Source organism: Passer montanus, unplaced genomic scaffold (assembly GCF_014805655.1).
Source record: "Passer montanus isolate IOZ18808 unplaced genomic scaffold, ASM1480565v1 scaffold4, whole genome shotgun sequence".
In the NCBI taxonomy this organism is placed as follows: Eukaryota; Metazoa; Chordata; class Aves; order Passeriformes; family Passeridae; genus Passer; species Passer montanus.
Window position 1 is genome coordinate 12,189,677 of NW_024368818.1, and position 13,725 is coordinate 12,203,401.

A 13,725-nucleotide genomic window follows, 5' to 3' on the forward strand; every position below is an offset into this window, starting at 1 on the left:
TCTTGTGGGTATACTAAATGCCCTAGAAACATTACGTGAGGACACATGAGCTGTTTGAAGGTCTAAAGTCTGCTGGAATAATGTGGGGGAACTGTGGAAATGGAGGAAGACAGATTTTGTACATTCTTGTCCACAGTGCTTTTTGGGAGCTGATTGAAGAGGCCTGTTCCTTGGCAGTCCTGGGACACAGTCTTGGAGAAATCTGGTTAGAAGTCCAGAAGAGGGCCATGACTAAGTCTTCCCTGATCCTTTCATTTGTGAATACTCCAGGACAAGACACAACTGACCATAAGTTAGCAGCAGATGTCAAGATTTCAGAGTGTCTCTGGTCGTGAGCAGAACTACAAACAGTTCTATGATGCTAATTTCACAAGCATCAAGGTAGGTCTAGGCAGATGCTTAAGAGTATATGGAGAGTTGTATTTCTTGGACACCCTCAGAATTCAAGCACTATTTTTCAGATTGTAGGACTTGTGAAGTTAGCAGGATATTATGGAAAAGTGTTGTGAATCTGAGGCACTGCCCAAAATTATCATATGATCTCCTTTAGTGCAACTTGGTATGTTTACCATGTAGTACATATTTTTATTTATTTATTTATTTATTTATTTAAAGATAAATAAGAGCTGACAAAGATTCACAAGTATCTGAACATTTGTGACATTTTCCCAAGTGACCCACTTATTGAAGGGATGCTGAGCTTTGACTTTGAAGTGTACTGAAAGAAAGTTGACACTGGCAGCCTACCAAATTAAACAACAAAAGCAAACCTTGATGTTGGCAATGCTTGAATGATAAGTCCCAGCACATGCAGATCTATATGAAAATAAAGATATTTTATTTTCATTAAGTGACAGATAAAATATTTTACTTTACTGATATGATAACAATTCATGTTGGGAAAAATCCTGGCGGCTTTCTCAAATGTTTCTGGTATTTTAAATGTGCTGATAATTTCTATTTGAAATATGAACCACCACCAGCACTTTTGACAGCTGCAGTATCTTTTATAATCATATTTATTCTTCACCAAAGCTTAGGGAGAGTCAACACACCCCAAGCTTTTAACATTTTGTTTCTAAACAGTTGTGTTTTATGGATTCCAGTGGGAGACATCCAACATTTTTGTGTTACAGCTGTAGCAATCAAACTTCTGAGCAGCAGTTCTGGAGTTTGAAGCATATTTGTTGAACACAATGGGCCTTTTATGATCTGTGTTCTTAACTGGTGACATTGACAACATGCCTGCCATCTTCAGCCACACACCTCATGAACAACTACAGGCACAAGTGGATGCTAGAGGCCACCCAGCTGGAAAGAATCTTGGCAAGAGAGGAGCGGGGACCCTGGTGGACACCAAGCTGAATGGGAGCCAGCAGGGAATTCTCAATGCAAAGGTGGCTGGTGGCATCCTGGGCTGTACTGGGCAAAGTCCTGGCACCATGGCAAGGGGGATGACCAGTCTTTCCCCTCTGCTCAGCACCAGTGTGGCCTCACCTGCAGTGCTGTGTTCAGTGCTGGGCTCCTCAGAGCAAGAGAGATGTAAACAGACTGGAGGGAGTCCAGCCAAGGACCACAAGAATGAAGGGAGTGGAGCATCTCTTCCATGAGAAGAGACTGAAAGAGCTGGGACCGTTCAGCTGGGAGAAGAGAAGGCTCAGACAGATCCCATCAGTGTCTACAAATAACTGAAGGGAAGTTGCAAAGAGGATGGAGACAGGCTCTTTTAAGTGGCATTCAACACCAGGACCAGAGGCAATGGGCACAAACTGAAACACAGGACATTTTCTCTGAATATCAGGAAACACTTTTCTGATGTGAGGGCTACCAAGCACTGGCACAGGCTCTCCAGAGACACTGTGGAGTCTCCCTTTGTGAAAATATTTAAAAGCTGCCTGGATAGATACATGTGGCCATGCTTTGCCAGGGTGGTGGGACCAGATAATTTGCAAAGATCCCTTCCAATTTCAGCCATTCTGTGATTCTAGGAAATACAATGGAGATCAACATCTGGACCTCCTTCCAAAATTTTTTCATGGCAAAGAAAGGCGAGCATTGCATGAAACTTCAAATCAAGATATTACAAAACAGTTGCCCATTCTATATACATCAAACCAAGTCCTTCTAAATGCTTAGGAGTCTCCTTCTATCAACCACAATTTTTTAAAGCAGCATTATGACACTGAGTTTTTAACGAGAGTTTAAGATGTTCAGTGCTCAATTTTTGTACCAAGAGAAAGAAGGAAAATAAGAACTCTTGGAAATGGGCTGCTATAGACCAGTATACGGCTCATAAGGAACTGCTGTGAAAGGAAGCTCACGCTTGCAACCAAGGAAATCAAAAGAGATAAAGATATATACACGTTTTCAGATTGCATAATCATTGAGCCATAGAATGGTTTGGGTTGGAAGGGACGTCAAAGTTCCAGCCTGGCATGATGCTGAGTCAAGGGAGGTTTAGGATGGGTATCGGGAAAAGGTTCTTCACCCAGATGGTGTCTGGGCACTGAAACAGGTTCCGCAGGGAAGTGGTCATAGCATCGGCTAGACAGAATTCAAGGATCATCTGGATAATGCTCTCAGGCACATGGTGTGACTCTTGGAATTTCCTGTGCAGAGCCAGGAGCTGGACTTGATGATCCTGATGGGTCCTTTCCATCACAGAATATTCTATGATTCTATGAGTCCTCCTGCCACGTGCAGGAAGTCATTCATTGGACCAGATTGCTCAAAAACCCCATCCCAACTCTCCCAGAACATTTCCAAGGATGGGAACGGTTTTTCTGGGCAGTCTGTTCCAGTGCCTTATCACCCTGCCAGTAAATCATTTTTTCTGTATATCTAGCCTGAACATTCCTCTTTCAGTTTGATCCCAAGATGTTCAGTGTTAATTAACAGGAGTTACTGCTTTTTGACACACAGATGAGCAATTTGCTATCCAGGATCTCATCAAAAGTAGATGCCATATTCAAGGTGATTTCGAAACGTGCTCTTAGATATAAAGCAGTGATATAAATCTTAGAGGAATGTCAATCATTTGCCAATCAGATAGAATTATAGTCTACAGACACATGGATGGCAACATAATTGAGGCCTACCAATGGCTCATTAAAACATCATGCAAAGTAATCACCTTGCAAAGCAGTACCTGAGTAAAAGTAAAAATACAAATCATTACAAAAAGCAGGAGTGAAAACCCCTCAGATGTAGGCAGAAGGGTTTTAGTGGCTTTGTATAGCTGCAGTTCTGGCATCCTCAACTGCAGCTGAACATGGAAGATCCAGAACTCATAGAAGAAGGGAACAGAAATTAAGGAAAGATGGAATGGCATCTCTGTGGAGGGAGATTTAAATAAATTAGGACTCTTCAGCCTGGAAAAGATACAGGAGAGATTATGGCAGTGATCTGTCAAGAATGACTTAGAAAAGGTAAATGCAATAATTACTTTTATGTTGCAAGACTAGAGATTATCATGTAGCAGGTTCAAAAGGCACATTTTTTTTGTACAATGCATAAGCAAATTATGGGACTCACTGCCAAAGGAGGGTCTGGAAACCAAATATATAGCATCACAAAAAGAAGATTTCATGAAGAAATGGAAGTCCCTCAGGAGCTGAGCAGCCCCAAAGCTAAAGCCAGCCAGCATCTGTGTAGATGGATTGTATACTGAAACAATATTTCTGTATATTTAATTCCTTTTTTATTTTTTTCCCTAAAAAAAGTGTGGAAATGTAGCCAGAGTATAACTTGTGTTCAGACAGACCTAGCAGAGCATCTCTTCTAACACGGGGGATTTAAGTAGACCAAAAAAATTTTACTGAAAGTGACCCTTAAAGATTTCAAGGTTAGCTTTTAATAAAAAAAAAAACAAAAACGGAAGAAGCTGGGTATTGTACTCCATCTGGCCTTGTTCTGAACCAATAGAAACAGTATGAGTTAAATTCATTATTTCTTATCTCTTCTAACAAGGGGGATTTAAGCAGACCAAAAAAAATTTACTGAAAGTGATCCTTAAAGATTTCAAGGTTAGCTTTTAATTAAAAAAAAAAAAAAAAGGAAGAAGCTGGGTATTGTACTCCATGTGGCCTTGTTCTGAACCAATAGAAACAGTATGAGTTAAATTCATTATTTCTAAGAGATGCTGTATATGCTATACAGAAAATGAAGCCTGTGGTAAACAAATGTTTGGTGTCTGCAATATTCTCATCATGAAGTAATTTTACTTTGATGGATGGATATCTAGAATTTAACCAGCTGCAGGCATTAAAGCAAATCCTTTTATTCTAACCAAAGAGAAACAAAATGCAGATCACAAAATCACTAATTTCAACCATACCATAGTATCTCCCATGTGTTTTGGATATCCATTGGTCACCACTGGTTACTCACATGCTAGATATAACTTTTGGAGCCTATTAGAAAAACCTCTCTAAGCACATAACAAACCTGCTCCCAGAAGAAAGAATTTTTATGCAAGTAGCAGCAAGTAGTAGAAAACAAAGTTTTCAATTGGGTAGGATGTGAAATAAAGACGTATCACGTCCTTAACATCTCTTCAATGTCTACACAGGATTTAGTGAGTCAAGTCCTGAGATGCAATGACAAGGTAGAAGGAATGAACACTCAACTCAATACACCTTTTAAAGATCTGTTAATTATAGATTTTCTTGAACAAAGTTTGGCATTGTTAGAAACAAAGAAGAATATTGCACAAATGCTTGACACAAATATTGTAATTAGTGAATCAGTTCCTTAAATCAATAACCTGCAGCCACAGATAGCCTGCTGGGAACCCTTTTATAAAATAAATTTGATGATAATAACTCACTCATATGGCTTATTTTTTTAATGAAAGTTTGGAGGAGTATTTGGAATACACCTAAATTTGACAACTGAAAATGGATGCTTTCCCCACTGGAAATTCTTCATCGTAGATAAATTTATTAATAATGTACGTTTGAAGATGACTGAAGCTTATAAAAAACTTCAGAAGACTGCATTTCTCTTGAGTAGGAAAAAAAAAATCAAATTACTTTATCCTATATTCTCCATGCAAAAAAAAAAAAAAGTTTTTGTCTTCAGAAGACTGCATTTCTCTTGAGTAGAAAAAAAAAAATCAAATTTATCCTATATTCTCCATGAAAAAAAAAAAAGTTTTTGTAGGAGAGCAGCAGCTGAAAACTTTATTACTTAATCAGCCATAGTTATAGGTAGTTCTGCCGAAGAAATACTGGCAGGAAAGAAGAAATACCGGAAAGCAACTAGCGTAACAGGTTAGAGTGGGGAGGTTAATGGTTAATCCCCAAGCGTTCCAGCTGTCCAGCTCTGCTGAACTCTTCACACCCATCCCCGTTTGCAGTCTCTGCCGATTAATTACGGCTCAGGGCTTGCAGTGCCCCATCCAAAGCCGGGCTCCCCAGCCCTGCCGAGGGGCACGGCTCTTTGGGGCCAGCACAGCTGGGGCCGCAGCAAAGCCAGAGAGCATCCCCAAGGACGAGAACGATGTCAAGGTTAAGGAGCGTCTGCACAGGGCTCTGAGTCACAAGGTTTAGCTTTACGTGCTCCTAGTGCAGCAGGGCGTTGAAGATCCTGATGGGTCCCTTCCACGCTGGGATACTCCCGGATTCTATGGGCGGGAGCTGCCGGGCCAGGACGCCGAGGAAGCGGCGGAGCCGCAGCAGGAGCGGGCACCGCCTCCCTCAGCCCGCGCAGGGCCCGCCCGCCCGCTGCCCTCCATGGTGCGCGCCGCCGGGCGCATGCGCCGCGCCGGCCGGCTCCACATCGGCGGAAGGGCGAGCGGAGCCCGGTGGGGCGATGGCCGGCGCGGGCAGGGAGGAGCTGGGTGAGGTGACCCGAGCCGCGCTGCCCGGCGGCGGCGGGATGGCGGCTGGCTGCGGGGCGGGGAGGAGGGGGCGTGAGGCCGGGACCGGCCGGCCGGTCCCTACCCCCCTCGGCTTCAGTAGAGATGGTTCGGCCCACTGGGGATGCGCTGCGGCGCTCGGCGCACCGAGGCGGGCGGGATGAACCATCCCACCTGGAGTGGGGGTGGGCGCTGTGCTGCGGTGTCTCCGCCTCGCCGGGGCCGCGGAGGCGGCGGGGGCTGGCTTGCCGGGCTGAGGGCAGCGCCGCCGGGGGCTCTGCGGGGCGGCCGGGGCCGCTCCCCCGGGGCCTCAGCCGCACCTGGCTGGCGCTCGGTTTCCTGGCGCTACGGCCTCCGTAGAAGTTCATGGAAATACGTTCTCTTTGCATCGCTAGGTGATGCATTTATCTGCCCTGGAAGGCTGGGCTGGGGTTCCCCGGGGTGTATGTGTGTTCGTATGTTAGCGGTATTTATTGCATTTACAGTATATTAGTCTTTCCACCCAGTTGTTCATCTCTTAGTTTTTCTGCCCATGGGTGGACAAGTTAGCACGTAGTAGGTTTAGTTATAAAGTGCAGTTGTGGCTGGGCTGGACACATGGAAAATCTCATCCCAGAGCTGTGTTTCCAGGATCGCAGAGTGGCTCAGGCTGGAAGGGAGCACAGTGGGTTCATGTGGTCCAACATCCCTGCTTATGCAGGGCCATTCTACAGCTCACGGCACAGGGTTGCATCCAAATGGTTTTTGAGTGTTTCTAGAGAGGAACAATCCACAGGCTCTCTGGGTTACCTCTTCCAATGCACAGTCATCCACACTATAAAGAAACTCTTCCTTGTGTTCAGGGGGATCTTCCTGTGCATCAGTTTGTGCCCATTGCCTCGTGCCCTAGTGGTTGGCACCACTGAGCAGAGCCTGTGTTAAAGAGCATCCTCTTTAAATACTTACCTGTATTGGTGAGGTCTCCTCTAAGCTGCCTCTTCTTGAGGCTGAACAAGCCCAGCTCCTTCAGCTTTTCTTCAGAAGAAAGATGCTTCAGTCCCCCAGTCATCCTTGTTCCCGGTGCTGAGGGAATCTGAGGATTACAGTTCCACTGTAATCTGCAGATTTTGTCTTGTCCAGTGGCAATGATAGGACTTGGAAGACGTGCTTCAAACTTTGTTTTCCCCAAAGCTGATCTATCTTGCATCAAGAGATTGTTACTCTGGAGTAAAGGTGACTGAAATAAATTTTAGAGCTTTTTTCTTTTTTTTCCCCCCAGAAGTTCACACATTGGACAGTTTTTCCTGTCAGAACCCATAGAAACTGGATTTTTGTGGTATTAACTGTTTATAAATGCAGTTCCACACTTGATAAGAATTCCAAAATCTTTTGCATGGTTCAGTGCTATTGAATACTTAATAAAGCTGAAGTCTTGCCAATGTGTTGTCATTTAAGAGCATATTAATTGTAGATATGTGTGGCTTGGTCTAGACAGGATTATTTAAGACCAGTGTCTGTCCGGATAAATGATCCATTGTGGGTTGGGGTGAAATTGCTCCTCTGTAAGAGTGCAATAGCAATGCAGACCTGTGTGCACTTTGGTTTAATAACTGCAAGTGTGCCCATTTTATGAGCCTTCTGGATCCAACAGTTATGACACAAAAGCAAACAGTTCCTCCTGCTTATTGTGAGGTGTTATTGACTTTCAGCATTTGCTTAGAAATAACCATTCTCGAGATTAATACAGTCTACCACAAAGCTGAATAAATCTACTTTATTAAGTTGCAGTCTGTAATGGAGAGAAATAAATGATCTGAGATTTATTTTCCAAAGACAAATAAAAAGGGATGCAAATAACTGTGCAAAGCATAGCTTGGAGTTCTTGACAAACACAACAAAAGCTGATGCTTCCTTTTACTATTTTGGAAAATGCATTTATTAGTATTTAATAGTAATTTTTAAACCAGATGAGATTTTCCTTTTCAATTTTCAAATGGAATAATATATTTTATTTTGAGCATTTTGTTTGTTTGTTTTTATGGCTCTTATGTTCAACAGGAGTAGCTGCAGTGGAAAATAATAAAAAGGGAGCTGGCTTGTGTGTGGTTTAATGGGGTTATCTGTTACTTCCCCCTTGAGCTAGGAAAATTTACAAAGGTTTATCCATCTGGGCCAGCATGCCTCTGGCAGTGCCATTCATAGTCACTTTGTCTTGCTCTGTAATTTCTTTGGAGGTGGTGGAAGCATGTGACTTAGCTGATCATGTGTGCTTTGTGGACAAAGCTGTACTGTACAGTTAGATTTCTTCTGGAGAAGTGCTGGGAGGGTTATTTGTAGGCTAAAGTACCTAAATGTCTAAACAGCTATTTCCTTCTGTGGTTGGGGGAGTAACTGAGCATTACTTTGAAAATAATTAGTCACAATGTTTTCTTTGTAATTAAATTTATCATGAGAGCCCTGGTTCTGAATGCTGAATTGAAAAGCCTCTCCTCAGCGCAGAGGCAACACATGGATCATCTGGCAACTGAATGCAGTTGCTGGGAACACTGAGCCTCTCCTGTTGTCAGGTGTGGCTGCTGCAGATATAAATGTTTCTTCTGTGTTAACACTGCACTAAAGACTCCTTGAATGTATCTCCCTGTTCATAATTCAGTCACTAACTTTGTCCCATAAGAGCAGCCAGCCCTGGTGACAGAAGCTCTGAGTATGCCCCCAGGATCATGAATATGACTTTTCATACCCTGTGGGAAGATATTAGCATAAACCTGCATTTTAGGCTAGTGTAAAGATGATGTGGTGCTGATTTTCTCTTTTATGGAGCAGTCAAAACAGCTGCTTGCTAAATTGAATCTTTATCCCAATTACAGTGGCACTGGATCACCCTCAATTTAATAAACACAGTTCACAGTTTGTGAATCTCGGGCAGTGTTTCTGGCCCTGTGGGCATGTTCTTGTGTAGAGGCTGACTGAGCAGTGAAGTATGTGCAAGACTCCTCTGCCTACTGCTTTTTGCTGAGCACTTAATATATGTGTGAAGTGTTGCTCCAACAAGACCTGTGTGCTCCCTCTCCCACAAATGAGTAAAACCAGCTGATGCAAACAATGGTATGCTATGTCCTGTCCCCCAAATCTTTATATGCTTGTATGTCAAATCCAGTTCATTCCATTTGCTGGCACTGACTTCAAAAACCTGAAGGGAATTAAAAAAACCAAGCAAATGAAAACCAGACCATATTGCCGAATTGGGTTTGGAAAAGGGGTTTTAGACATGGATTTGTCTGGGGCGTGACCTTCTCCAAAGGAACATTAGAAGATCATACTTGGCTTTTATTTTTAATAGCTCCTTTAGCTTGCAATGCCTGCATGGCAAACTGCTTTTGTCACTATTTCTTCCATAAAATGAAAATGATCGAGATCAGTTTTATCCCCTGTGGTGCTGAGCAGTTCAATTAAATTTGGAAGTGTCAATTGCTTGAGCAATATAGAAAAATTAACAAAAGTTCTTGGTGAAAATTAATCTCTTTGGTGGACTTTTGCACCAGAGGATTTCTTCAGTGTGCTCAAAAAGCTTGAGAATTAAGTAAGTTTAGTAACAGTTCATAGCTTTCTTGGCAGTACGTCCATAAGTGTTGGCAAGATGCTGGCATATTCTAGGGGATAGAGAAGTACATGTGAAAACACAAAATTTGGAATAGTAGTTGTAACAATTTCAACACTAGGGATTTAATCTCTCTGTGTTACTCGGGGCTGATTAATGATTGAAATTTGCATCTCTGAGGATACAGTGTTGATATTTATGCATGATTATAGTGTGATGTGTGCTGTAATGAATTGGAGATTTATCTCTCCAGTGGCTTAAGGAATTCGTTTCAACATTGCAGTGATAATGCTGGGAGAAGATGAAACGGACTTTGTGTTGCCTTGGTTGATAGTAGCAGTATTTGCAGAGCTTTTTGGCACCCTGCTTGCATGGGTGTTCACAGAAGAAAGTAGAAACAATGTCAGTTTAATTAACTGTTAAGGACAATCAGAAGACAGCATTTGATCTGAAAAGATTTTTGTGGTGGAACAAGGAAAAAAGAAATTCATATTGGGTGATGGAAGGACAGGGCTGAAAATTGGCTGGTGCTTTGTCTTAAGTGAAAACAAAAAGGTGTGCAGAAATGAATTTCCTTATTTTTAGTTGTGCTGAATGATGATAATGCAAAATTTTCAGGGTGTTCCATGGCTGAGCACTGGGTTGGATTATTCATAGTGTGTTTGGGTGCAGCCAGGACAGTTTGGTGGAGCATGGACCTAATATTGGCTGAGGTGTGCTCTGTACCATGTGCTTTGTGAGAGCAGCAAGGCAACTTCATCTCTGATTCGGGTATGACATGCATGTGCTGTTCTGGTGCTGCTGTTTGAGGTTGTATTTAAATTGCACATACTGGACCTTTAAATTGCACATACTGGAGGGAATCAAAGTAAACGTGGGGATATTCAGTGTCAGTTTTCTGGCAGAGACTGTGGGTGTTCCAGAATAATTAATTTCAAGCTAGATCCAAGTATGGAAAGCTCAAGCTTTTTTGTCCCATGTGCTTTAGACTACAAGTTTGGACCCATTAAATGTGGGTGTTACACAAACCTGGGTGTCACTGTGGGTGTGAACTGTGGGACACAGCCACAGTATTCCAACAGTAGAGATCTATTATCAAATGAAAACCCATGCTTAGAAAGTTGCATGATCCAAACCTCCCTTTAATATCTCAGTACCACTACTGTTAATGGGTTCACATATTTAGGCCAAAACTGTACAGCAGTCATGGGATAAAGGAGGAATGATGAGGAAAAGAAGCAATTCAGTAGCATTTTTATGGCTAGGATAGAGACCAGATAGCATTCTTGGAATGTTTTCTATAATGCAGTATTTCAGAGAAACCTGTATAGTCATGTCAGTGTGAGTCGATGATGTTGCTGTAGCCTGTGTTTTTAAACTTCCAATGGAATTTATTCTCAAATGCATTATTACATTAGAATAGGAACAGCAAACTCCCAGCCTTACTGTGCATATTGGAAATGGATATTCTTGGGTCTAATTTAAGCCATTTCTTAGAAAGTGGGTGAATGGGGCAGTGGGACAGTGATAGCAATAACCCTGAGATGACTAGATGGCTTTAAGAATGGAGACATGACTTTTCAGAAGAAAAATAGCTTGTGTTAGGAAAAATTTAAGTACTTGAAAGATGAGGGGAATGCTTGAATATATCTAAATCTATTCTTAAAGGACTACCTTTGTGATCAGAAGATGGGTCAGGAAGTTGGGAGAGAAAGTAAAATGAGATGTCTAAATAAAGTTCACAGTTTTCTGTGGGTCATCTGGCTGCAAGGTAAACAGTGTAGATGTATGTATATACCAAATGTTCCAGTCTCAGGTTGCAATGAAAGAAGAAAATTTTACTTTCCTCCCTTGATTGAGCAGTAGCTGATACTCACCAAAACTGTTGGGCCTGTGGGTCATGCTGGTCCTCTGCTACTGCTAAATAAGAGCCTGACTTGCTGCATGTTGTCATTATTGTTTAGCGTTATGGAGAGCATCCTACAAAATGTGATAGAGACAAAACTGGAAAATTAATTTGAGTATTATTTATTTTATATGTTGTTCAATTTCATGTGGTCACAGACTTGCATGCTTGTAGTTTGCCTTGTTTCTTCAGATTGTTAGTTTAGAATCAATTCTACAAAGAATAAAAATCAATACAAAGAATAAAAATCACCCTAATCAATTGCTCACTGGGTGAGACTTCCTGCTTCCTCTGATCACTGAGGACGCAAACTTTTACTCCAGAACTAGAGTATGCAGGTCTTTGTGAGCATCAAATGTTCCCAGCAGGGACTCAGAGCTGAGGGGGAGACTTACTCAACATATTTTATGAATGGATACTGTGGTAGGCAAGTGTAGGGTAAATAATCTTTTTGCTCTTGGCAGGATTTGCTTTGCTTAACTATAGTAATTTAAAATGGTTATAATTTCCTCAACATTAAACTGGCATAAGATGTTAGTTTTGCCTGAAAGGCAATTTTGTTCACTACTGACTGCTTGCTGTTACTTGGTGCTGTTACTTAGCTGGAATTTTATGCCACTTTAAAAGGTTCATGAAATTGCAGCTTTCAAAGCATGTGACCTGCTTCCTGTATTTTGGTTTTTTCTTCAATGAATGGAGATACTTTCTGTGGTATCTGTCTTGGCCCTCTGAGTGCAGACTGTCTTTAATTCTGAAGTAGCTGCCAGTGGTTAAGACAGATCTCACCTTTTTGTAATGGTGGATGACTTTTCTGTTTTGCTTTGTGTTGCATTAGCTTGCAAAGTGATTTAAACCAGTGACATCTTCATGATAGAAATTTGCTTTTCTTAAAGAAGAACTGTAGTGTTTGGCCATAATAATAATAATAATAATAATGAGATGCTGTTGCACTTTAAGGAGAGAGAATATCCTGTGCAAAAATCATCTTTGTATTTAGGAACATGTTAAAACCTTGTCGTATGGGAAGTTTGAATCATGTCTTACTTCAGAACTGTAAGCTTCTTTCTAATGCTAATGTAGTGTTAACTCTGTTGCACAGGCATGGAAGTAATGAAGCCTTTAATTGATGAAGAAGACTCAGATGGCATCTCAGATGAAGAGCATGAAAATACTTTCCTGCCAGTTAAGACGCACTACCAGCTTGATAATGAAGAAGGCATTACGTATGTGTTAATCTTAAGCATCAGCTTGTTCAGATTTCTTGCCTCTGGCTTGTTTCTTTGGAGCAGTTTTCTGAACTCTGAAATGGTCTTCTTGCACCTGCAGAACAATTTTGTGGTTATACATAAGGACTTTGCATAATTCTCTCAAAAAGCAGCCCATTTTGAGTAGGTTCTTACTTCTTTTGAAGCTGACAATGTACTGGCTGTAAAATATTTCAAGGTTCCTATTTGTAAAGTGATTCGGCTGCTAAAAGTCCAAGCACTGTTTAAAAAAGATTTTAAGAGACTTTGGAAATATATGTGTTTTGAAAGTTTAATTAGAAAAGCTTGTAAATGTTTTGGGTTTTTTTTCTTTGGATAAAGCTTTGGCTGACAGAATTGTGATTTGCAGCTGCTGATTGTTTTGAATGTTATAGGTTTTAAAATAACATTGATAAGACTTAGTAATATTGACTCAGGCAAAAGAACTATGAAATTGCTGTGAAATTAACATCTCACAAGCTGGAGTAAAGAAGATCATACTTGTGTGTTCTATTGGAGGGTGCTCATGTGTAAGGATGAACGAAAATATTATTTGAATGTGGTGCATTTCCTTTGAAATAGGCTGGACCAATGTAAATTTTAACTTGAAACATATAATTTTATTATAGAGAAAGGGTGAGGTTTTGTTTTTGCCCTCTACCCCATCCATGTGTACTTCTAATGTGACATTTTATCCTCAGGTTTGTACAAACACTGACTCACCTCCTCAAGGGGAACATCGGAACTGGGCTTCTTGGTCTTCCGCTTGCAATAAAAAACGCTGGCATTGTGGTGAGAATTCTTTTTTCATAGACTAGAAAAATAATCTAGAATAATTTACAGATATATGTCGTGAAAAACTAAAATCTCAATGCTTCTTATTTGTCACTGCCAAAATTTCTGTATCTCCTGTGTCATCCTTTTTTTTTTCCATACCAGGTTGGACCAATCAGCCTTGTGTTGATAGGATTTATATCTGTTCACTGTATGCACATCTTGGTACGTTGCAGCCACTCTCTATGTCAGAGGTAAATGTGGAACTACTTATTCAGTTGCTGAGTTCAAACTATTTTTTTTAATTCCTTTTTTTTTTGTGTGATTTTTGGTCTACAAAATACTCTGGTGCTGTAGCAGTTTC

At 41.2% G+C, this 13,725-nt stretch overlaps 1 protein-coding gene across 2 annotated transcripts in view; it reads left to right on the forward strand.

Annotated features, from left to right (window-relative positions):
• The first annotated feature begins 5,164 nt into the window (after window positions 1–5,164).
• Window positions 5,165–13,725, forward strand: part of SLC36A4 (solute carrier family 36 member 4) — an 85,754-nt gene continuing 77,193 nt past the window's right edge. Inside the window, exons 1-4 of one of the 2 annotated variants that reach the window (XM_039718701.1) lie at window positions 5,165–5,842; window positions 12,443–12,566; window positions 13,289–13,379; window positions 13,527–13,615. In XM_039718701.1, the coding sequence (XP_039574635.1) occupies window positions 5,593–5,842; window positions 12,443–12,566; window positions 13,289–13,379; window positions 13,527–13,615 (554 nt within the window). In that variant the 5' untranslated portion in view covers window positions 5,165–5,592. Of the gene's footprint in view, window positions 5,843–12,442; window positions 12,567–13,288; window positions 13,380–13,526; window positions 13,616–13,725 lie in introns of those variants that run through there. The other variant, XM_039718702.1, reaches the window with a different exon arrangement.